General features: G+C 42.0%; 2 protein-coding genes and 1 non-coding gene across 6 annotated transcripts in view; 1 reads left to right on the top strand and 2 right to left on the bottom strand.

The window, feature by feature from the left end:
- Window positions 1-1,152: 1,152 nt before the first annotated feature.
- On the top strand, window positions 1,153-8,784 carry st8sia6 (ST8 alpha-N-acetyl-neuraminide alpha-2,8-sialyltransferase 6). Of its 2 annotated transcripts, none has more exons than XM_018660596.2 (7): window positions 1,153-1,970; window positions 3,279-3,353; window positions 3,441-3,515; window positions 4,448-4,592; window positions 6,670-6,782; window positions 6,890-6,982; window positions 7,069-8,784. In XM_018660596.2, exons 1-7 carry the CDS (start codon window positions 1,888-1,890, stop codon window positions 7,544-7,546), a joined length of 1,062 nt encoding a protein of 353 aa, XP_018516112.1. In that variant the 5' UTR covers window positions 1,153-1,887; the 3' UTR covers window positions 7,547-8,784. The 2 variants fall into 2 exon arrangements, with proteins under 2 accessions (XP_018516112.1, XP_018516111.1); XM_018660595.2 differs by having other exon boundaries at window positions 1,163-1,988.
- On the bottom strand, window positions 4,731-4,802 carry trnac-gca (transfer RNA cysteine (anticodon GCA)). Its single transcript has one exon. It is a non-coding gene; the product is annotated as a tRNA-Cys (tRNA).
- Window positions 8,785-13,816: 5,032 nt separating the features above from the next.
- gjc1 (gap junction protein gamma 1) overlaps window positions 13,817-24,837 on the bottom strand; it is a 43,870-nt gene continuing 32,849 nt past the window's right edge. For all 3 annotated transcript variants that reach the window (XM_018660592.2, XM_018660593.2, XM_018660594.2), the window contains exon 2: window positions 13,817-19,577. In XM_018660592.2, the coding sequence (XP_018516108.1) occupies window positions 18,066-19,523 (1,458 nt within the window). In that variant the 5' untranslated portion in view covers window positions 19,524-19,577 and the 3' untranslated portion in view covers window positions 13,817-18,065. The remainder of the gene's footprint in view (window positions 19,578-24,837) is intronic.

The following is a 24,837-nucleotide window of genomic DNA, read 5'->3' on the forward strand; positions in this document are numbered from 1 at the left end:
AGTGTGAAAGTTCAGTTATTTTGGACTTTGGTTTTGTACATTATGACAAGTGACATCACAAACACGTATCCACCACAAGAGCTCCATCTGCTCAGAGTCCCCAGATCACCAAACCATTACATGAATGTGTACTGGAGGTAAAAAGCAGGTTAAGTGTAGCTTTAACTTTCCCTAATATCCCTCTGTCTGTATTGGAACTATTAGTCTGATTTTATTAGCTGCAGAACCCTCTTTATTGATCGTTCCCCCCGCCTTCCGTCTGGTCACAGGCAAAGCAGCCACACAATCCAAACAAGTTTTCTGCAAATGCTGACGTCTGCCAGAATAAAAGTCTTTCCAAGGGTTCTTTTGTTATGGATTTCTTCTGTGTGTGTGTTGTGTGTGTTTGTGTGGGAGGTGGGGGCCAGTGGGGGTTGCTGTGGCACAGCTCAGCTTACTCAGCATGTTGATACCAAACATTATTACTTTATTGCAAGGATCTCAGCGTGGAGTTTTTCCACTGAAAACTAAATCAGGAGGGATAAATGCAGGAGAACTGGGTGTGGTCATCTGCCTGTGGGTGTTTATTGTTAAAATGTATCCCATATGCTCTACATAATTCCTGTAATCCTGCTTGAGCTATACCTCCAGAACTTTATTCTTCCTCCACTGCACAGCTGGCAACACAGAGCTCCTATTGCCAAACAACAGATGAGTTATATCTCATCTGGGCATTGACTCCCCACCTATTTCTGCTTTTTGTCTCTCTCTGTCTCTCTCTGGCTTCTTTGGCAGTTCTGCTTCTCTCATTTACCATCTTTAGTTATTTAGTGAGTTAGCCTGTTGATCCAGCCAGCAGTGCAGCCATGTTAGAAACAAGTTCCCATCTGAGCTGAGGGGAGACTTCCCCTCCTTGGCCCCCAACCCCCTCCCACCTCTTAAACCGGGACACACTCACTTTTATTGTCAGGAAGTATGAGTCAATACAGCTGGAAAAGTTTGACATGGGAATAAAAGAAGCTTGTGTTTGTAGGTAAGAGTTTTGGGGGGGTATTAAATAGTCACTCTGATTGGACAAGTAGCCTGTGCCCCTCCTCTGCTCTTCCCCTCACTGGTTTTGAACATTTCCTGGCACATACACATGCTAGTCAAGAGGCAAACTGTGGGCTAATTCAGTACCGGGCACTCATGTTACTGCCTCCTTTTTGTGTAAAGGGGAGAGGGGCTTAAGGGGTGTGGGCGGAGGCCGTTTGGGGGGAGGGAAGGCAGACCGGAGAGTCAAGGCTGAAGCTCTGAGGTGGGGGCGGAGAGCAGAGGGAGCTCTAGCATTTGGTACTACGGTGGAAAAGTAGGACTGTGAGTTTGTCTGTGTGAGCGCATGAGAAAAAAGAGGGAAAAAAGATGGGTGGACCAAAGAGACATGACAAGGATTAAAGTGGGATGTGGAGCAGCAGAAGACGGTTTTCGTCTCAGCTGATCTGGACTCGAACGGGAGGAGAGGAGAGACAAAGTAGAGAGACACAGAAGACAGAGGACTTGCCTGAACAAGAGGCAAAAAAAGAAGACAATCTGATAACTGAGGAGGCGTGCACTCGCTTACCGAGGGAGGGGAAAGAAAACTGAGTCAAACCAGACAGACAGACAGGAAGGGTGAGGAGGGAGAGGGGAGTGAGGTAAAAGAAAACATAAGAGAGAAGAGAGGGGCCAAAGATTAACACACTTGTGAGAGAGAGAGAGGGAGAGTGATACAGCCGGTAGAATGAGCCGAGGAGGGGCGAGGAAATGTAAATGAAAAGAGGGGGAGGGCGACAGAGAGCAGATACTAGTCAGCGTTGGGCAAGGTGAAGCAGGACAGAGACAGGCAGAAGGTGAGGGGGCTAGCTGGGGTGAAGTTAGCAGGGGTGAGGTATGAGGGGAAAGCCCTTGAGGTCACTCTTCTCTTGGATGATCACTCTCCTCTTTGTGGCGAGCCTGCTGACCACTCTCATTTGGTACGTGCTCAACGACAAGTAAGTGTGTAACTACCTTTTCAAATCCCCTCTACAGACACACACACACACACACACAGTCTCTTCAGTCTGATCAGGGAGGTTTTGTATTTTAGGCTCTGAAAGATAAAGAGGCACACTGGGCTTTGACAAGGCAGGGGTATTAGAAGATGCTGATATGACAGTTGAGGATATAGGGGTGAAATAGCAGCATTTTAAGTTTTTTTCCTCACTTTTTTCTGCACACTTCTTTTCCACTTGTGTCATCATTTTTGCCAAAATGCACATACTGTAGCTGTAGAAGGTGAAATGACTGGTGTTTTTAAAAAAAGAGCTGATTTTGCCTTTCTTTTCCTCTTTTCTTCAGCCAGGTGTAAGTGGATGCATCCCATAAAGAGCTAAATGCCTCAATATCATGACTTGTTCCAGTATACTAAGCACTCTAAGAGTAGAGATATGAGCAGTCAAACTGTTAATTTGGTCAACTCTTCTGTAAAAAAAAAAAAAAAAAGATTTTCACTTCTTATAGTGTGTCATTGAAACTTAAATATGAGATGCTGTTTAAGCTTTAACATGAGCAACCAGAACAGCAACCATGTGCAATTTAAGGACATTGCTCTCTGACATTTAATAACAATCTGTCATAGGCTGTGGCTTTGTTGTCCCACAGGTACACACATCAAAAGACTGTGTGAACACTGGGAATCAGGCAGCATCACACATGACGAAACTCCAACCCCTCTCTATTGATGAGTCTTTTTTAAAATTGTTAACCTTTTTGGAAACAGAAAAACAGGAAGTGGAGATGATACATAGCTCTATGAGGAACACACATCACAGACCACAGACATTACGCTGCACGAACATGAAGTGGGAGAAGTCTGCTGCTGAAATGTAGCAAAGGTCTCGAGTTTGTGCTCTGGTTGTTCATTTATGGGGTATGAAGCAGACAGACATGATTACATCCCTGAGTGTAGAGTTTTGTATGGTTTCTCCTCTTGCTTTAGTGTTTACTGACAAAAAAACAGGACTGGATTAGTGGTTGGTGGTTGGACAGCTGAGTGGGCCATGGGATTCAGGTGATGACTACCAAGCCAGTTGGGCTGGTCATGGTGGTTAAGGCTGAGCAGGAGCATTCTACTGTAAGGCTGGGTCAAATCTGCTCTTTCATTGGGTGAAAGAAAGTTTCAAAAGTAGTTCAAAGATTATCAGAAGAGATTGTTAGGTTTGTACCCTGTCACAGGGCTCAGTAAATAGGTAAAAAAATAATCTCTCTTATCTCATTTGTCCTGCTTCTTGTTTGCTTCACAGTAATGTGGAACCTCGCAAACTGCCTGCTCGAGAGAAAAGCGCCCCTCAGCCCTCTGACCCTTGTAAAGGCTGCAGGTGAGAGCAAACGCAGCCACTCCGCAAATTAAGTCAACGCTACATGGTTTACTCACCTGACTGTATTTCAATGTGTGTGTGTCGCAGGGAGGTCATCGACAAAGTAATAGAGCGTTATTCTCAACCCTGGAAGAAGCAGGAGGACAATCACCAGAAATTCAGGTAAAAAACAAAACAACATGCTCTCATGTTTATGAACAGGCTGGAATTTACAGTGTGATTCAGACGCAAAGTACCAAGTCTCCTATAAATAAAGACAGGAACTATACGGGAACTATATCATTGCACCAGTTAAAGCCTGTTAGGTCTCATATGGGAGGCGTGTTCTGAGTAATAATTCTGAGTAAATATTTCCTCCAAAATGTTTTAACGTATAGGGTAAGCCCAGAAAAGATGGATCTGTGCCCCCTTGTAGTGTCTGAAGCTCCATGTATGTTTTTCTATTCTTTGGGTTCATGTTTAGGTTAATAGCCGTGAACATAAACATGTGACAGGGAGAGGGCCTTCCCTCCCTCCTCTCTGTTTCTTAGAAAAGTGAAGTCATTGAGTCAGATTCCGATGTCTCTCTATAGATCATGAAGACAACTAACATATATATACTGATTTTTAGAGCTGTTAGGGAGAGAGATCCATATTGGCTCGGATCCCTGTTTTGCTTGGCTTGATGCTGGACTTCTTTGTAATAAACTTCTATATACAAGCAAGACAATATAGAGGAGATCTCTTCATCATCTTCACCACACCCTCTTACCTGATTTACATTTGTCACAAATGGCTAAAACTGATGTTTGCGTGACCATTAAATACTAGATTCTTTAACATGAACAGAAAGAGGAACAACTAAAGTCATGGTAGGAGAAGGAGAAATAGAAATGTTGAAGCAGAGGAACTTTCGCGAAAATATCCACACTAAATATGACACGTCTTAAGGTCACAGAGGTCAAAATGAAGTGAGTTGACCTGAACGACCCAAGACTGTTATCACTCACATTCGTCATTAAAAAAAAAAAAAAGGAATCAAAAGCCTACATTTCAACACTTAAACTGACCTGTCAGTACACATCAACAGTCCTGACCTTCTTCTGGTTCCCCAGATCTCAGCTGAACAGCAAGTGCAATGGTTTTGAGAAGGCTATTGTCACCCAGGCCAACACTCCAGTGGGATCAAAGCTTGTGTACGATGGGGAAAAGAAGAGGTCCCTTCAGGTGAACCTGGAGATTTTCAGCACCTTTGCAAAGGTAAGTTGTTTGTCATTTATGAATATTATCGCCACATTTGCTGCTTGTTTGGTGACTTGGGATTAGGATTTATTATTTACTATTGCTTTTTATGAACATTTCAAGGGTAATTATTTTTGAAGGGAGAAAAAAAAAGATAGGGGGCACACAGATTTGAACTGGGGACCTCTTGAGCTGCAGTCAAATGCTCTACCACTGAGCTATACCCCCTCTATATACAGTATTTGTTACATACAGTATGTGACTTCAATGATCTCCTTTTAAGAACATAATTTTTACTGCTGTACAAAGCTAGATGGTTTAATACAATGCACAAAGTTTCATAACGGACAACTGTGCAAAACACAGATGAGGATCAATATTACTATGACACACACAGGACGTCACTTTTATTCTTCCTCGTTTTTGAAACTGGCTTCACTCCAGGAGACAGTGCTTATCTTATCATTACATCACACATACATCTATGCAGTCTGAACCAAGGTGGTGAACTGACTGACACTGATATCTCTAGAGCCGTGCTGCCATGGATAAAAACAGCAAGAAATAAGTAAATAATAAAATGAAGTTCACTGCTGAGCTTAGAACTGAGAGACAGTTTTTCCAGTGTATCTAAGTGCATATTTTTCACCTGGAATAAATGAATCATGATTGAATCAGTGGGAACGATGTGAGAGAGGTGCAGATTCACTGAGGGTGATTCGCCAACTAGAAATGTTCAACATGCTGCTTGTTAATTATTTTACAGGCCATCTCTCAGTCACTGATTTGCAAATTTAGTGTATCAATATCTGAGAAGTCAGGTCTGGCTCACGATACATAACTGTAAAATAACACCATCATCTTCTCAAAGTCATTTTTCCTGCCATGTTTCAGTCTATGTTTCCCCGTATTGTCTCAGTGTTCATGCACAGCTTTTTCCCATCAATACCTTGCACAGGTATGTGGTATGTGGTATGTGGTATGTTGTACTTATAGCTCTGAACTCTTCCCATAATGCTAGGGCAGTGTGGAAATGAAATGATTTTTTTTGAGGAAGTGATCATCACATCCTACACCCTCAGTGACCACAGACATAGAGCATGTGATTACTTGTTTTCATGAAGCAGACATCTGTTTTAGCATGTGCCTGTTGTGATGTCATAATTTGAATCATAAAAGTTTTAGTTACATGTTGTAATTTAACACTACAACCACCTACAGTCTTCCTGGAAACATGCAGATTTGATCTGGGAACCACTTGATCTGCAGTCAAATTCTCTACCACTGAGCTAGACCCCTTCATCCTGCCACCAACACAGAAATTAAACAAATGTGAACAGATTTTAAAAAAATCTGATCATCATGATTCACCCAGACTCCAATTTTGCAGTAAACACCAAACCACTACGCCACATCCCCTTAAGTGTACTGAGAGTATTTATCTGTAGTTTATTTGTGTACTGACTAGCTGCCATAAACAGCTGGACTAAATATCTGCAGTTTCCAGACCACAATAAAATTAGCTATTCTCATGATCACCCTGCAAACTGTGATGGCTGTAAACATCTTTATCCAAGTACAAACGCTCTGCCACAGAGGGAGGTTTACAGGGGTTTATGTTTGTTCTGTTTTATCTTCTCATTTCAGGAGTGTGTTCACTCAAGTTCTGAGCTCCAGTTCACAGGCTCACATTTCTGCCACTGCTTGTCAATCTCTGTATAGTACCAAACACTGAGAGGAGCACATGGTGCAATCTGGATAAAGATTAATGGTCCATATTTGCTAACTTGTCATTTTCTTTAAAAGATTTTTGGATGTTTTTATACCTTTTGAATCCCAAAGGACTAAAGCAAAACCAAGACTCTGCTGCAACTCAACTGAAGAAGGGAAGAACACTGATCTCGTACACTAGCAAAAGAAACACACGTTAATATGTATGGGTACTGCAGGGGATTTCCTGAGGGTTAATTGAAGAGGAAACAGATCTGGCCACAGATTTCTCTCCACATGGCTTTTTGTCTTTGACACACAGTATCTTATAATCAGTATTAATGCCACTGTTTCATGACATATTTTCTATTGCTGTTGATCGCAGGAGCATCCCTTCTCAAACAAAACATGGGACACATGTGCTGTTGTTGGGAACGGAGGGATCCTGACAAACAGCAGCTGTGGACAGATGATCGATTCAGCTCAGTTTGTTATCAGGTAAGAAAGATGTCTGGAGGACTGAACGGCTGATGACAGTGTTCAGCAACAGAATTGAACTTCTCTTTGAACTGAACTGATCTCTGTATCTTTTGATGCTTATTCAGGTGCAACCTACCTCCTTTGGCGAACGGCTATGAGAAACATGTGGGCATCAAGACTGACCTTGTGACAGCAAACCCAAGCATCCTCCTAGAGAAGTGAGAAAGAGGATGAATATCACCACACAGTAACATGATAATGTTCCTCTTGTTTTGCTGCTTCACATCTCCTCCTTTAATTTCAGGTATGGAGCCCTCATGGGGCGTCGACGACCATTTGTGGAGAGCCTGCGCAGCTATGGCAACTCCTTGTTGCTCCTTCCTGCCTTCTCCTATGGCCACAACACTCCTGTTTCCATGCGGGCCTACTACAGCATTGAGGACTTTGAAAGCCCCACCCGGCCAGTCTTCTTCAACCCTGCATACCTCCAGAGTCTGGCCATCTTCTGGCGCTCCCAGGGCCTGAGAGCAGTGCGGCTCAGCACTGGCATAATCATGGCTAGCCTGGCGCTGGAAGTCTGTAATGATGTGCATCTGTATGGATTCTGGCCCTTCAATCATCACCCATATAGCTTCCACACCTTGACCAACCACTACTACGATGACAGACAAACAAAAAAGAAATTCCATGCCATGCCGGCTGAGTTCGACCTCCTGTTGCGGCTGCACAGCCAGGGGGTGCTCAGACTTCACCTGGGAGGTTGTCAACCAGGTGGAACGTAGTGCCCAGATCCAGGGAAGACTGACAGCACAGTAGCAGAAGTGCCTTCTCTGCAGCCTCAGGATGAAGCCAATCAGTCATGAACCTTTTCACACTCTTTTAGTCAAATTGATGGATCTATTTTGGATAATGACACTTGGTTTAAGTCTGCTTGGAGCAGCAGCCAAGACATTTGCACTGAAATGAAAATGCAAGAATCATGAGACTATAAACATTGTGTAAATGGCCTTATAGTGTACAGTATGAACAACTGTATTTATTAACATAAATGTTCCAGCTGGAGTCTGGAGGGAATTATTTTTAACCTGGAAGCCTTTGTGGCTACATTTTAGTGCCTTATGCTAATCAGCTAACTAATGACCTTTGTCATCACCATGGGAGCTCTTAGCTCAAACTGAATGTATTTTGAGCAAAATCAAATACCTCCTTTACATGAAGATTGTCTGGCTGAGAAACGTTTAACGGACACACAAGCACACTGAATGTAAAGCTTCTTTTGACATTTTTGTTAATTTGAAAGGCACGTCACATGTTTAACCACTTTGAAAAAACAGAAATAACTCTGGTAACCATGGTAACCAAGAGGAAATGGTTAAAAATTGATTACACAAATGTTTTAAAATAATGGTTTCTGTATTTACTCCATATCACTGACACTGCTGGATGTGATACGCACATGAGGTGAAGGGGTCATGTCCCAGCGGCCTGAACTGCAAGGGAGAGAGGACCTTTAGTGAGGCGTTGAGCCAAGGATTAATCAGAGACACCACAGGAGGAAACAAGAATTACAACCTGTGTAAACACAAGGTTGCTATGGTGAGCTTTTGTTAATATGTGTTATCCCCCATGTCACAACATTTTGGTAAAATGCTAGTCTGGAAACAAGTTCATGTAAATGCTAAATCAATACAGATTTAACTGACTCCAACCTAAGGTGATACAATGATTGTGAATTCTGCACTTTGGGTTAAAATTATTGCTGACAACCTTTGGGTAAGCTATCTTTAGTAACAATGGCATCAAGACTTGTGGAGGGGGTGGGGCAACTGCCTCTTGTGCTGGTACTTAAACAGTCTTAAGAGTGAAAGACAATGTACAAGCTGTAGATGACCAAACTTGAGAACTCTTGGTGAGCTGATTGTAAAAATCATATGAATGATTGTGATTTATTTTTTGTAAACGGTGCGATTTGAGAGGGAAAATGAAGTTAAAGTGAATAAATATTTATCAGAGAAAGTTACTGGTATCTAATCCCTTGCTGGAGTGGAATTCACTCGTCTAAGCAGACAGCAAAAGCTTTTCTCCAGACGTCTCAGTGTCTTTGAGCCACTAAGTGCCCAAAACCTGCCAAGATTTGTCATTATTTCTACTTACAAACAGCAGGTTTTGGGCACAGTTTGTGCTCAGTGTTTGTTTCAGGACTGGAACAACATATGATCCAGTGATTTATTAGCATAGTTTTGCACAGCCCTTTTCTCTCTTTTTCTTATATATAATTTTTTAACCTGATGAAAAAATGAAAGGGTACATGTGATTAATACTTTGAATTAATCCTCTTACTGACGACCACTAGACAACGACTATGACCACTAGATATTACAAAAATGCCAGATTAGCAAAGAAATATAATGGAAGCTAACAGGACCTGCACAAACCCAACAACACAGAGAAACTTTCCATGAAGGGACAGATTGAAAATGGTTAAATATTTTTTTTTTCTTTTTTCATTTTACAAGAAACTACACAATTAAATCTTTGATAACTAGTAGTTTTAGTTTGCAAGATGTAATCTGATTGAGACTTTTAAAGGGAAATTTAAAGACCCATCTACATGTAAAAGGTAAATCCCCAATGCCATGCCACATAAGAAATAAAAATACAAAAGTAAACAAAATTTTCTCCCTGCCATTTCAGCAGTGTGAAGTGCTCCATGTGAAGTTACGTGCAAATACACCTTTTCCTCAGTGAGTGACAGCTCAGTTACTTCTCCATTATGACAATAGGGGGCGCACTTTACCACTACAGATCTAGTAATTGACCCACAACATACTAAATATCAGCAACAAACAGCCAAAAATGTACTACTAGTCAACAATTATCATATACTAATATTTATTAAGTATATTATAACAACTCTGGCTCTTACAAATCTGTGATACAGTTGTGTCATAAGTTTTATATAACCTGACAGAATTTTTGAAATATTGGCCATTTTTTAATCACATCATGGTGTTTGCCCATTTTAAATCATAGTGATAACTGTTAACTATTAAGGGTAAATTTCCACACCTGTGTCCTGTCTGAAATTAGTGTCTAGGTACAAACAGTCAATGAGTTTCTTAGCTCTTGAGAGACCCCTTCGCATTTCATCCAGGGCTGCACTGACTTTGCTGGTCATGGGGAAAGCAAAAGAAGTGTCAAAAGGACCTGCAAGTAGATGAACTTTATAAATCAGGAAATGGACATAAAAATATATCCAAAGATTTGAAAAGGCCAATCAGTAGTGTTCAATCTCTGATAAAAGAAGTGGAAAATTAGGAGATCTGTTGATATCAAGTCACGGTCAGGTAGACAAGCAAAGATTTCAACCAGGAAAATTTTTGGTGATGCACAGAAAAACCCACAAGCAATTTCACCTGTCATACAGGCTTCTCTGCAAAAAACTGGTGCGGCTGTTTAAAATGTAATTAAAGTACAGCATCCCCAGGTGTAGCATGGAGGTGGATCTTTGATGCTGTGGGGGTGTGTAAGCTACAGTGACACAGGGCGTTTGGTCAAAATTGATGGCAAGATAAATGCAGCACGTTATTAAGAAAATAATGAACAGTTTTATCAGCCTGGAAACTGTGCATGAGACACACTTGGACTTTCCAACATAACAATGATCCAAACAGAAGAAGGGCTACAGAAGAAGAGAGTGAAGGTTCTGGAGTGGCCATCATAGTCTCCTGACCTCAAACATGCGGTTCATGCAAGAAAACCCAAGAATTTACAGGACCCAAAGGCTTTTTACCAAGAAAAAAGGGGGCCTCATCCACAACTATCACAAAAGACAACTAAGTTGTCTCTGGGCAATACACAGTATTAACAACATGGTGCCTTCTAATTTAATTTGAAAGCAGTTAAAAATAAAAGAAATGTGCTTTGCCTGCTTGCTCATATTTTCTTTTAAGAAATATTACAAATTCTGTTGGGGTATGTAAACTTTTGAGCACAACTGTATCATGGGAAAATATATGATCTGTCCATATAGGGAAGACCGCAGTTGCTTTTTCGGAAATATGATTTTCATTCCTTCCGAGGGGGACAAGTGTCGTAATATAGAAACAACAGACTCAATGAAGCGCCATTTTTGACACAAGATACCACGCCACTTCAATGCATTTCTGCTAGCAAGCGTTACATTAACTTGCTAGCTCACTAGCTAGCTAACATTAGCAACCACGTGCTCAAATATACCCATACGTCTGGGAGTAATGAACAATAACGTCGTCAATATCACTTTCTAGCAACATGCTGACACGTCAACTCCTCATATTGCATTAGAAAACAAACTTTCTAAGATACTCGGATAATTCTTGGTTCTACTTTGACAATCACACTCACCACGGGGGGGCGGACTTGAACGTACCTCCCGTTCATGGAGTGAACTTCTGAGCGTGCTCAACGTCTGTCCTATGGGAACTCATCTGGGACATTCTTAATACACCAAGTTAAACTTGCTAAAGCCGACTTGGTTTAAAAAGCTAACACGTGTATATTAATTAAATTGGATATAGGTGCGTTCATTTAATTCAACAACACACTCAGTTCACTGGCTGTGAACTCTAAAGTACATTTTTTCTATTCCAATGAAGCACTGAATGAACAGAATGTCTGTCCGAGGAAGAGGAAGTGATTTTATCATCAAGGTCAATTCAAATACTAAACTCATGATGCACTAATATACTTAAAGTCTCAAAGACAGATGGGTGCTCATCACAAGCTGAAGATCTGTCACTGAATGAACTGACTGACACAACACTAGCTTGTGTGTTTGTTTGTCACCTGGTAAGATGGCAGAGCGCCATCCTCTATAGGTATTCTCATATGCAAATCAAAGATAAAGGAAGTGGGATGTGCTTTCATCTCAGATGATCATTACATACATGAATGAAAACACCAGCACACTGAATGTTAAGAATCTTTTGCATTTTTTTTCATCACACATTTAACCACTTTAAAAAAAGCCATGGTAACTGAGGGGCAATGGTTAACATTTGATTACACAAATGTTATAAAAGGCTGTTCTCTATTTAGTCCACATCACTGACACTGCTGGATGTGATATCCACATGAGGTGAAGGGGTCGTGTCCCAGCAGCCTCAACTGCAAACCACAGAGGAACATCAGTGAGGCGTTGAGCCAAGACGGAAGGAGGAAACTGAGAATTATAACCTTTGTAAACACAAGGTTGCTATGGTGAGCTTGTGTTACAATATGTTAACCCTCTTGTCACCATTGCAACAACACAGGAACTGTGCTGTCACAAAGTGGCAACGCATTGGTAAAATGCTAATCTGGAAACACGTTTATGTAAATGCTGAATCAATGCAGATTTAACTGACTCCAGTGTAAGGGTGTGTTATTATTTTGTCTTACTTTGATACTTAAAAAAACAGTCTAAACATAGAAAAATAATGTACAAGCTGTAGATGACCAAACTTGAGAACTCTTTGTGAGCCGATTGCAAAATCATACAAATGTGACTTTTTTGTTCATGAACGGCACAATTTGTGAGGAAAGCAAAGTTAAAGTGAATAAATATTTATCAGAGAAAGTTACTGGTATGTAATCCTTTGCTGGAGTGGAATTCACTCGTCTAACCAGACAGTAAAAGCTTTTCTCCAGACGTCTCAGTGTCTTTGAGCCACTAAGTGCCCAAAACCTGCCAAAACTTGTCATTATTTCTACTTACAAACAGCAGGTTTTGGACACAGTTTGTGCTCAGTGTTTGTTTCAGGACTGGAACAATATATGATCCAGTGATTTATTAGCATAGTTTTGCACAGCCCTTTTCTCTGCACTCTTCTATTGATTCTCCCTTGTTTTGTTACACTTCCTATACCATTTTTAACCTTATGTCAGCCATATGTACATGTATATACATGTATTTGCAAACACATGACCATATAGGCCACTGATATCACGATACAGCTGTGACTTCAGTGGCCTATACATGACTACATGTTTTCACTTCTCTTCTTCTGCATGTCCTGCTGCAGGGCGTCCCACAGTTACCATGTGGACATAAACATGCAAACATTTGTATGATGCCGTCACAGACAAACTGACCAGGGAGGCAGTGTTTTTCCTGTCTCCAAATTCATAATAAAAGCTTGTGTGCACTGTCTCTAAAATGACATCAATGTAGGGTCAGTGCATCCGGCCAATTAGGCCATTAATGGGATGAAATGTTTGTTTCTTTTTTAGAGAAAATAGCCCGCTGCCACAAGTTGCTATCCTAGACATTGCTCATGGGATTCCACTCATATCGGCAGTGACCTCGTTGTACATCCAGCTGCAGCACTCTGCCTGTTTCCCACTGGCTAGTCTCCCCAGGGAAAGGTTTTTTTTTTTTTTCAGAGAATCACAAAAACATACTTTCCATTTTCATTTTTTGTTGTCTATTCTCCAGGCAGTTTTTCTGGGAACTCGCTAACGATGACAGGCACAAAGAGAAAAACTTGGTGGAAAAAAAGAGAGTGAAGACGCATATTTATCATTGTACTCATATTTTCAATTCCAAAGAAGCACTGAATGTTTATAGAACATCTGTCTGTTTGGTCTTTATTGAGGAAGTGATTGTATTATCAAGGTCAATTCAAACATTGGGCTCGTAATGCATTAATGTAATTTAAAGCCTCACAGACTCAGACGCTCTCTTATCACAAGCTGAAGTTCATCTGTCACCGGATGAACTGCCAAAGTGACAAACAAAATGACATGGCTGACGTGAGCTGAAGTGACATCTATTCGGTCTCCTGTGTTGTTCCTGCCAGTGACATAGCATCAGCCTGTGTGTCTGTAATTCTCCTGATAGGACTGCAGAGGCCCCATCCCCCCACCCTCTCCAGCGATCAAACACACATCTCATACTGACAACAATAACAGGACAATACTCAATGTTTCAAGACTGGGAAGCCTTTATTTGTTTCCTGGTTTTTAAATTGTTATTTTTTCATTTTTCTGCACTTGAGCCAAAACAAAAGATGCAGAGACTGAATTCAATATGTATTTATGATTTATTTATTTTTTATAGGAAAATAGGTCTTTTCACATGCAAATCAAATGTATTCTTCAAAGAATATGAAAAAAATCTTTGCCAGGGGGATACCAGAATGGCACTCAAAGAAATTTACATTTTACAAAAGGCATAGAAAAACACACAAATACACAAATGCATGTATGAATCAGAGTTTGTACTGGTAATACCACTGGTTTTTAATGTCACATCCCACATGGGTGACTATATAAGAAACATGTAGGGAAATAACACAGACTCAGTACTGTCTTTCTTCTGAGCACAGGCATTGTTTTATGTAGACAGACAGATGCTGAGGGTGGACATTGTGGTATCCCTGATAAATAGACCCACAAAAATTTTGATCTGAAACAAACGGTTTTAATTGTCTGACTTGTCCAGAAATGAATCACAAGGGAATAATCGTCCATGCCAGTATTATTCCAACACTGTTACATGCTGATTACACAGGTGCTGGCTGCACCTGTGAACTGTGGCACCACATGACAACCTCTGAAGAATTCCCCTCCAAAAGGTGTGTCAGTGCTCAAATCATCCTATCACCTCTGTTGAGTGAATCATATCTCAAAGGCGGTTAGGTGATTTAATGTCATGTATTATCTATCTATATATTACCCATTTATATTTTTATATTTTTTTTGCTACCTTGCAAAAGAAGTTAAATTCCTGCAACTGTCAGCTCTGGGTTTATTAAGGATTATTCATCCCATTTATTATTATTCATTATCGGTTAAAGGGGCTATTTCTAAGTTTTCTCTCCCGCTGAACATGGTTTCTTCCTGAGGGTGGGTGGTGATGATAGTTGCTCCCCAAGAGTCTCAGCCATCATTGCATTTACAGTATAAGAGATTAGAATCTGCCCTCTGGGCAGCGCTACTTCTTCATGGCAGACTTGAAGCTACAGTGAGTTGCTATTGGAAAGTGATGAGACAGGCTGGCTGTGCCGGAGCTAGCTGGTTAGGCATGCTAACCTCAGTAGAAGAAAATAAGTGATAGAACTAGAGGCTGTTGCTTTCCACTGCTGGAGACAGCTCTTGGCGAGTAAAGAAATGAAGTTTGATCCTGAACTTGCGCTGTTTCTTTTAGACTACAAAGTAAACAGCTGTTAATGCTAACATTGGCTATGTAGCAAGTAGCAAAACTTACAAATAGCTTCTTTAAGTATGCTCACAGCATTGTCACAAAGATCAAAACTTATTATAAGACCATCAGACTACCGGAATCAAATCAGACAAGGCCCTTTTGTTTGTCCTGTATCTTTTAAAAGCCCTAGGGACATTTTGGTGAAATGGTTATCACAGGACAGTGACAATATGCAGAGGAGAATAAACCCTAATAAAAGCCATCCCTGTCCAGTGGGCACACTTTCTTTCTAACTTATTCTCTGTCCCTTTCAGTCACTCAATAGAAGAACTAGAACAGGGTGAGACAAACACATAATTCTGCCACAGGGTAATTCTTTTAACCTGGATAGCTGCCAGAATTCCTTACTTTCCTCTGAAAATGTCTGAGCCACATAACCTAGAATAGTTGTGGAGATGTAAGGCCAAGCTGCCAGTCATGCAGACTTTAAACAGATGGGGTCTTTGAGTACCCCCATGGCACCTCCTGAAAAACACCCTTTCCTCACTCTCTGAAGTGCTTCCTCCTTTGACAGGAAGTCGCCCTCTAGTGGCTCCAGCTGGCTCCAGCTGCAAAACATCACCAGCTGCTTATTATCCATGTATTCTGCAATTCTCTCCAAATAGTTGTAAATACTTTAGTTGCAAAACTTTACTTACTGGGAAAGAATTTAATGAGGTCTGACTGGCCTCCAGGGGATGAGACTGACTCTGACTGGGAATCTATTAGTAAATCACCAGTGGCTTATTGGGATCCGAGCGGCGTCAGAAGAGCCTGTGTCAATCACTGCTCTAGGGACTGACTGACTGAAGTACTTCTGGTGATTTATGTCTGTCTGCTGTTGAACAGACATGTGGTGCCTGCTGGTGAACACACCACTCAGAGAGTCTTTCTAATCGAGCACACTGTTGTATTGTACACCATGTTTAAGCAAAGACACCCATGTCACAATGTACAGCCTCACAACATCACATGGGTGGTGGTTTTCAGCTCATCCACTATTCAGGGAAAAGATGATCTTTCAGATAAGATTTATTAAATCAAGGACAGAATGTGGCAGCTTTTCAGATTTGCTCTCCCTCCCAGTTTACTGTCATGAAATGAGTAAGCAATCTCAGCTTGTTTGGAAAGCTACTGTGTGACAAAGCTGGGAATGGTTTGAATAATTTGGCCCTTCATGTCCCCTTTCCCAATTGATTTCATCAGCCACTTTGTCTCTACACACAGCTGTTCAGCAGCTCTCGGAACAAAGTTGGAAAAGGACTAACACTGTTTATTAAAATACAGCCCGGAGGGTTGCTACATACATTAAATACTGATACGTAACATACGAGGAAAAGTCTGGCTTTTTTTCTTCACGTCATTAAGTCACTGTAGCCGACATATTATAAAAATATACTATGTCATATTTCACATTTTTTTTACAATTGGAAGGCAATTTAAAACACAATAACCATAAATATTCATACAATTAATTTTTTTTAAAGAACCTCTTGTCTTTTTCTTTATCTTACAAAAGATTTCCTCAAAAAAAAGAAGAGTGTTTTCATATAAAACACAGTCTCAAACATAAAAATTGACTCCATTTTGGAGTTTACTATTTTAAATCCTGTTCCAAAAAGCAAAACACATACAGTTATACAAAAAACAAGTGGCTTTTACAAAAGGGTCGATCTCACGTAGGCATATATTTCCACAATTGGAGTAGCATGGCCACAGTATTCCAAAGCTACAAACAACCAGGCGTTGTAGCAGCCTAGCATTAAAATCTTGGCACTGACACTTGCATTACACAAACAGTGTTTGGTCTCACTATACTATAGTAATGGCTTTATACCTTTTCCATTACAAGGTGGTGATATTGCAGCCTTGTGCATCTAAGACCGAACTTGTAGCGTTGGGAAGACTTAACTAACACAAGGCTTGTCAATAGAAAAGGAACACTACAGCTGGTTAGAGTGTTGCTGGATGGGTAGCATTGGCAACTGGTACCTACTCCCCAATAAAGGAAGCCCTACAGAAGAAGCCACCAGGGGGCAGTCAACTACAAGGCATGTGGAGCAACAGTGAAGTACTGAGCAGCCTTGTTTAATAGCCATGAAAAGCCAGAGAGAGAGAAACTGAGAAGTTGAAGAGTAATATATAAAATCTGGATTGCTTATGCACCTTGTTTAAAAGAACATCTTCTTTCAGGAAATTTCAAATGTAGACTGCTTAAAAATCCACCTGCTGTACTCAGTGGTTCCTGAGTAGCAGCTGGTGTTGCACTGTTATCAAAAAACACACATAGGAAACATATAGAAACACACTGTCGAATGCAAAGTCACAGCAACGTAACACTGCGATCGACGCTGGAGAGAAAGCAGACACAGAACATGACTGACAGGACACAGCCTTCAGGAAGGTGATGTTCTCTCTGCATTATAGAGTCACTGCTTTAGGCGCTGACACTGAATTATGCTTCATTTTATTGCATTTACGTTGTGATAACATTCTTTTACAACGTCATCTAAAGTCATTTCTTTAAGTTGCCAGGGCATAGTGATGTCATGGCATCCCTTTGCCTTTGTAACGTGATGATACTTCATTTTGATATCATTGCATTTTGATGTCCCAAGAATTAAGATGCCAATGGATTAATGGAGTCAGTGTCTTTGCAGAGGAGCAGCCTGAAAATGAGCTAAGCCAAATCAGGGATCAATCGGAGTTGAAAGAGAACTCGGTATCATTCAGTAATTTTGCAAAGCTCAAATCCCTAAGAAAGGATGAACGGGAAGACAACAGAGGTCAATAATCTGCTTTAGGACTTGAAGAGAATGAGACATGTAAACGACAGACTGAAGCCTAATACAGTTTGTGTTGGTGTGATGTTTCAAGTTAGACAGTGACAGCCCAGACAAGACAAACTGTCAGCTGCAACATCACGTCTTTTTTACACACCTTAGTACACAAACACACATCTTCTCCAGCTTGCAGGATTCTTTAAGGCACAGTGGTGTTTAAATATCCAAGAAAGATTGCAACAGCTCATCATCCAATCTCTAATATATATGTATATATATACACGGTTTCAATACATGCCACTGTTTCTGGGGTTAAATCCATACAGAGGGCTTGCCCTCCCCTGATTTGCTGCTGCTGCTGTTGCTGCTGCTGCCTCCTCCACTGCTGCCTCCTTTCCCGTGCTTGAATCTATGCTTGCGCTCTTTCTGAGGCTGTGACTGTGGCTGAGGTTGAGCCTGGATGATGTTACTTTGGGGTTTGTCATCCTGGTTGTCCCCCAGCTGCTCCTCTGCCCGGTGCTGCTGACTATAGGCCTGGATGGCCGCCTCCAGTTGCTCATGAGCTTGCTGGATCATGTCTTTGTTCAGGGCCACGCGGGCCTCCCCTCCAGTGGGAAAGTTATCCTCATTGCTACCAAATTGCTGCTGCTCCTCTTGGGCAATGTTTGCCCGGTTCTGCTTGCATGCCATTTTAGCGTTGCTAAGGTCCGTGTAGGGCATCTGCTCAGGTTTGACCACAATGTTGTAGCCAGGTGGAGCTGACGGAGTGTTCCACGAGAAAGGGTAACCCACGTAATCAGCAGCCCCATCTCCACCCACCCCTCCCTCAGAACCTGCCTCAGGCCCTGCTCCCCCTACTGAGCCCTCCACGCCTCCGTTGGTGCCGAGCAAACCCAACTGGTACTCGTCCTCCTGTGGTGGGCAGCGCCGACGGCGAAGAATGTCACAGATGGAACCAATCCCCAAATGGAGCATCTCCCAAACATTGAGTGTGAGACAGAGGACAGTGACACCATACATGATGCGCAGGAAGATGGTCTTCTCTGTAGGCCGTGACACAAAGCAATCAACACTGTGAGGACAAGGCTTTCCCGAGCACACAAACACCGGTGTCACACGGAACCCATACAGCAAGTACTGGCCGGCAAGGAATCCCGCCTCTAGCACTGTACGCGTCACCAGCTGCAAAACATAGACCCGCATCAACCCTTCATCTCGAATGCGCTTGCGCCCATCATGCCGGACCTTGGGTCTGGGTGTGGGTTGCAGTGGATCCCGTGGCCTCTTAGGAGGCTCAATCTCTGGCACCTCGTAGATCATGGGATCATCCTCCTGGTCCTCCTCGGTCTCCTCAATGCCCCGGTGCTGGCGTGCTCCAAAGCAGATTTTCCTGGGCTTCCTGTGCGTGTAACCCCCTCCTCCTGTTCTGACTGCAGCAGACCCACCTCCTCCTTTAGCTTCATCAAATCGGGCAATCTTGTTGACAGCATAGCCCATGTACATGAGAGAAGGCATTGCCACCAAGATGATCTGGAAGACCCAGAAGCGTACGTGAGATAGAGGGGCAAAGGCATCGTAGCAGACATTCTCGCAGCCTGGCTGGCCCGAGTTGCAGACAAACTTGCTCTGTTCATCGTAGTAGATGGATTCTCCCCCAACTGCAGTGAGGACAATGCGGAAGACGATGAGCACGGTGAGCCACAGCTTCCCCACGAAGGTGGAGTGGTTGTGGATCTCCTCCAGCAGCCGCGTGAGGAAGCTCCAGCTCATGGTGTCGCTGGACAGTGGGGCAGACAGTGTCCCTCTCTCACCTGTTCACAGACTCTGGGGAAAGTAAGAGGAAGGAAAGGGAAAGATAAGGGAGAGAGAGAAAGAAAGTATGAGCTCACAATAAATGCTTTTGAAACGTGATCAAAGTAACTAGTACAATTTGTCCAAATTTTTCTAGTAAGACTTTCATCCCTGTGGAAACAGTATTAGTTCTGCAAGTTCAGTGGCAAAATGTGAGGGGGGGGTGACATAACAATTTCCTTAATTAAAATGAGTGTTCCTCTCTGAGCTTAGGCATCGGGAATATCCTTAATTTGATCTGTTGCTTCTTGCAGCACGAACACACACACGCAGAATCCGGAGCTCAGTGCCACAGTGAGGTTGCTGTCAAGTTCGAGCTTTTAGGGAATTAGAAGACCAAACAGGGTGGAAAGAGGATATCGGTATTAAAAAATACCATCAAGCAGCACTGAGAAGGAGGCGAAATAATCCAAATAGGGAATTTGCTATCACCAAATACACACACACACTTTATTTAACAGCGTATCTCTTTTTGAAGAAATAAATCCTCTTAGTGGGTCTTCTTCTGTGTGAGGTGCAGTTTTCAGGATTGTATTAACTTGACTGGTTTGTTCTGGTTGGGAGGTAAATGGCATTGTGCTGTGTTGTGCCATAGCTATGTGCATGTGTGTGTGTGTGTGTGAGCACAGTTTAGGGAAGCGGGACATGTTGCCTATGTAGGTTAGGTCTGGGCTCCAGGCAGTCCATCCAAACCAGCAGAATCAGCAGGTGGCCGGGCACGAACCGTTGGAGCGGGGAGTCAGACAGCAGACCCACATTAGCTCAGGCAGTGGAGCTGAACCCAAACACTGCTGTCCCTCAGGGCGGCTTTGGGGGACGAGTATGACACCTCCACAGAACTTTCCCCCTTATGAAGCTGCAACAGCGCATGGCTTATTGTCAGCTAGACTGAGAGGAAAATCCAGCCATGAATACTAGCTTAGGTTGGGGTTTAAAGGGCTTCCAGAGACGATATCCTTACCAAGCAGGTTGAGAGCTTAAAATGAGTGAGCCGGAGCTGCAGTGAGAGGGAAAATTTAGCTGGGGGAGACGAGCAGCAGCTCCCAGCCCGCCTGCTTTGTGTCTCCACTAGGAGCAGAGAGGGCAGGATGTTTTGAAGAAGCCTTTGCGATGAAACATGTGCTGAGTATTGATGACTCTGACCATATAAGGACATGCCTGGGACACAGGAGGTAGATGTCAGGAAACCTTTGTGTGTGTATATGCACACTCCAGCATGCATTATTACTGTGTGAGTGCACAACTGCCTAAACTGCGCACAATCCTGCAATCAGACTACGCAGTGAAGCGCTTGTGAGAGTGCGAACTGTGAGCGCCTGTGACCATCGTGTATGAGTAAGCAGCACATGGTCAGAGAGGAGCAAGAGGCTGCCACAAGCACACAGAGTCATAGCAGTGTCCTTCCGTGGTCCAGCTCTGTCTGACTTTTCCTGCATTACATCATTGTATTTCTTTACATAACTCTTACTGTGCTGCACAGTTGTCCTTTAGCTAATAATACTCAAATTCACTCACAGACAAACAGTCGGCCGCAAAGGTTAAATTGCTTGATTTAATATAATGGTGAGGCTATTCTGCTGTTTAACAGGGGGAAACCAATGTGTTTATTACTTTATCTTCTGTTTTCTTCTACTGTTCTAAACGTTTAATATTGTACTCTCTATTATAATATTATGCAATATTTTGGGGGTGATTTATGGTACTTTATTTGTTATGTATAGTCATTCATTATCATAGAAGCACTTTTTTTAAAAAATCAGATGAGTTTTGGTTTCTAACCCCTTTGAAATAGTTTTGAATGAGCACAGTATCTGTTGTGTTTACATTAAAGGCAAAATCCCTTTCTTTTCTTAAACCCCTCATACAATTTGCAGATTGTTCTATTTTTAATTTAATAATATTTGCTTAAGAAAAACCTTCTGTTAGAGGAGTCATATTTCAATTTACTACATTTACTTTGTAAATGAAAACAGCCCTTACACATTCACAGGATATAAAGGAACTTCAGTGTGTACTTCAGTGAAGTACTTGTACTTCTTCCCTTGCGTTCCTAAGTAGTTTGTGCACCAGGAACTGTCACGCTCCCTCCTGACCAGGAGAGACGCTCCAGCCCAGGAACACAGCTGCTGGAGCTTAATACTCCTGCTACCTCAGCCACATATAACCTGGCATTTTGCTTTCTCATCCAATTTATGTCTGCGGGAGCTAGTGGGGCAGTTAGGGGTAAGAAGCTGACTCTGTGCATTAAGTTAGCAGGGGTGAGTCAGCTTCCCGAATAGCACCACACAGACAAAGCAAGCAGGTTTTCTCTTAGTTACTTTGATATAAAGAATGAACAGCAAATTGGTGGAAAGCAAGAATTCACAACAAAACAAACACCAGACTCTGGTTGCAAAGTCAGAAAAGAAAACAATTACAAAGAAACACCCCTACAGTATAACCCCACGGGGGTTTTATATAATAGGAGACTGCTAATGAGCTTTGAAAGGGAATCACATTCAGGATCAATGGCTCTATAGCCATCAGCCCAAAAAGGTCATGACTATGTAATCCTGGGTCATCAAAGCATCAGTCTGTCTGATACATCTGAGCCCATGACATAGCTCATAGCCCTGCCAGAACAGTACAAGGTCAAAGGTCAACAAGATCAGCTCCTAAGGGGTGAACTCTCCACATCACGACCTTGTGCTCTGAGTCAAACAGACAGTTACAATTACAGTTAGCTTCACTGGAGGGATCCCCTCAGTCACTGGCTTTCATCCCCTGGGATCCACAGAGACTCACATCCAGATATATTACAGAGACAGACTCACAGACAGGCAGACACACACACACGTGCAGCAGCCTCAAAAAGCATGTGGTGTAAAGCTGAAATGGTCCTGTATGCAGAAGCAGCATGACTGTGAGAAACACTGAAGTGAGGTTAGCTGAGGCGCTCCTTATTCACCGTAGTGACTCATCGTGTGAACACGGCACTGCAGCTGGAGGGCCACGGGCTTGGGAGGGGACACCAGGGGAATGAGCCCACCATGGGACAAACCCGGACCTGTGCACAGGACAACTGCAGGTGGACAGAGGATGTAATTGCATAACAGAGGGGGATTCTGTAGCTGCATGCATCATCCAGGGGAGTTCTGCACTGCAACAAGTGAAGGTACATAACAGGTATGCCAGGTCATGGTCTCTATAGTTCAGATTTGAACTTAAACACAAGCAGATGAGTAAGATGGCAGGTGGGCAAAAACACACGCAGGAATCAGGAACACAAGAAAAAAATCAAAACACATTGGAAGCAGGAACACAAAGGAAAACTAGCAGGAAAAATCCAAAAACTGAAGCATGAGGTAACGCAAGGAAAGAGAAAAGACAAACTGACAAAAGAACAAAGGAAGAAAGAGCAGGTTGATTATGGAATGAGATGCAGGTGAGGAGAGACCAGGTGACTGCAGGGCTGATTGAGGAAGTGGGAACAGGTGAGGGGATGAAAACACACAAGGACAGGAACATAAAAAAAACAAACATAATGGACACAACAAGGAAAGGACAGGGGCAGATCATGACACATAGTGCATGGAATGCTAAAATGTTTTGCATATAAACACATGTAGATGTGTATATATAAAGCTATGATCAATGTTTTCTTTTGGTTTTGTATATGTGCAACCAGTATCTTACTCTCTAACAAATGTACAATATAATTTTGCTCACACATGAGTGCAGATCTGCAAAATATTCATGGAGAACAATGATGTACACAAGACAGAGGATACAGAGGTCAGAGGTCAGAGGTCACAATCACGATGACCTGAGAGGAAAAGCTATTTCGGAGTCTCTCTTGTTGGATTCTTAATAAACTGTTAATGAACTGAACTGCGAATGAAGCGGAGTTTAAAATAAAAAAAAAATCTCTCTCTGCCTCTAAACTGTTTGTCTACATATTACATTGTTCAAGATTTAATACAGTGTATGCAGATCCTTGTATAAACACACATACCCACACACACACAAAGCCACATTCATGCTAATAAATGCAGGCCAACGGCAGTCTGGGTAATGAACGCACTGTAAATGGTAGAAAAAAAGCTCTAATGAGTGTGTGTAAGGCTAAAAGATTACTCAGCCTCTGGATGAACTTTAATCAAGTGAAGCATGCAAACGTACATTTACTACTACTGCCATGTCAAACTATTATTGCATATAATATCAGTGGATGTATTGTGTGGTCACTGTATTTAAAGCAGATTATTTTTAGTATGATCTTGTCTCTGCCTCTCCGCTAACCTCACACACTACTCATTCAAAGACAAACACTTGTACTAATGCAGCAGCAGTTATCCATCAGTCAGCTCACAGCACAGATGTGAATGTCAGTACAGGCTTAATGTAAACATTCTCTCAGTCTGCTTCATCATCATGCTGATTATCAATCAGATCTCTCTTAGTGTTTTTAAAGTGATTGCAAAAGATCTTAAAGTAGATCAAATAAAAGAAACTGTCAGCTGTTTCTTCAGCCCACATTGATTTGGCTCCTGAAGCTGCTGATCTGCTGTTGGACCGCTGCCTTTAAAACACTCCTCATTTTGACTTTACAGTTTTATGTGATTTCGATTACCCTCAGTGGTTTGTCTGCAACTTTTAATGACCGGAGTGGTTCGGCTTTGTCATGCTGTCTCTCTCCATCATCATAATGGCACAAAGCTTCATCCCTCACATGACTACTGAATGTGACAGTAAGCCCTTCAGCTTTTTAAGAATAAAAATATGCCAAGTACCACTGTGAAATAAACAGACTGTCATGTTGTTATTATACATTTCTAGTAGATTCATAGATTTCTGAAACAATTTCAGGTGGGGAACATGTTCTGCAGAGTGATTTTTGGGAAGGTTGTTTAGTTAGCCACTTGTTTTTTGCATCTTAAACTGCATTCACAGAGAAAATGGGTCAGGTAATATTTTGCTAATACTAAAACAGTCTTTACTGCCAAAGTAGAATTTTATAGCCGACAGCGGGGCAAAGTCAGACAGACAAGATTGTGTGAGAAAGAGAACAAAAGTGCTCAACAAAGAGAAAGATTCATTAAGTGGCCTGCTTCAAAAACACAGATCTAGTGAAAGAGTCACATTTTTACATTTTAAAAAATCCTCAGCGAAAATTTAATCGGAAACCCAGACCAAAGCCAGTTCCAAATGTGCAGTGGTGGAGTTTGAAGTTTGTCCTCGCTGCTGATAACAA

Source organism: Lates calcarifer, linkage group LG11 (genome assembly GCF_001640805.2).
Source record: "Lates calcarifer isolate ASB-BC8 linkage group LG11, TLL_Latcal_v3, whole genome shotgun sequence".
In the NCBI taxonomy this organism is placed as follows: domain Eukaryota; kingdom Metazoa; phylum Chordata; class Actinopteri; family Centropomidae; genus Lates; species Lates calcarifer.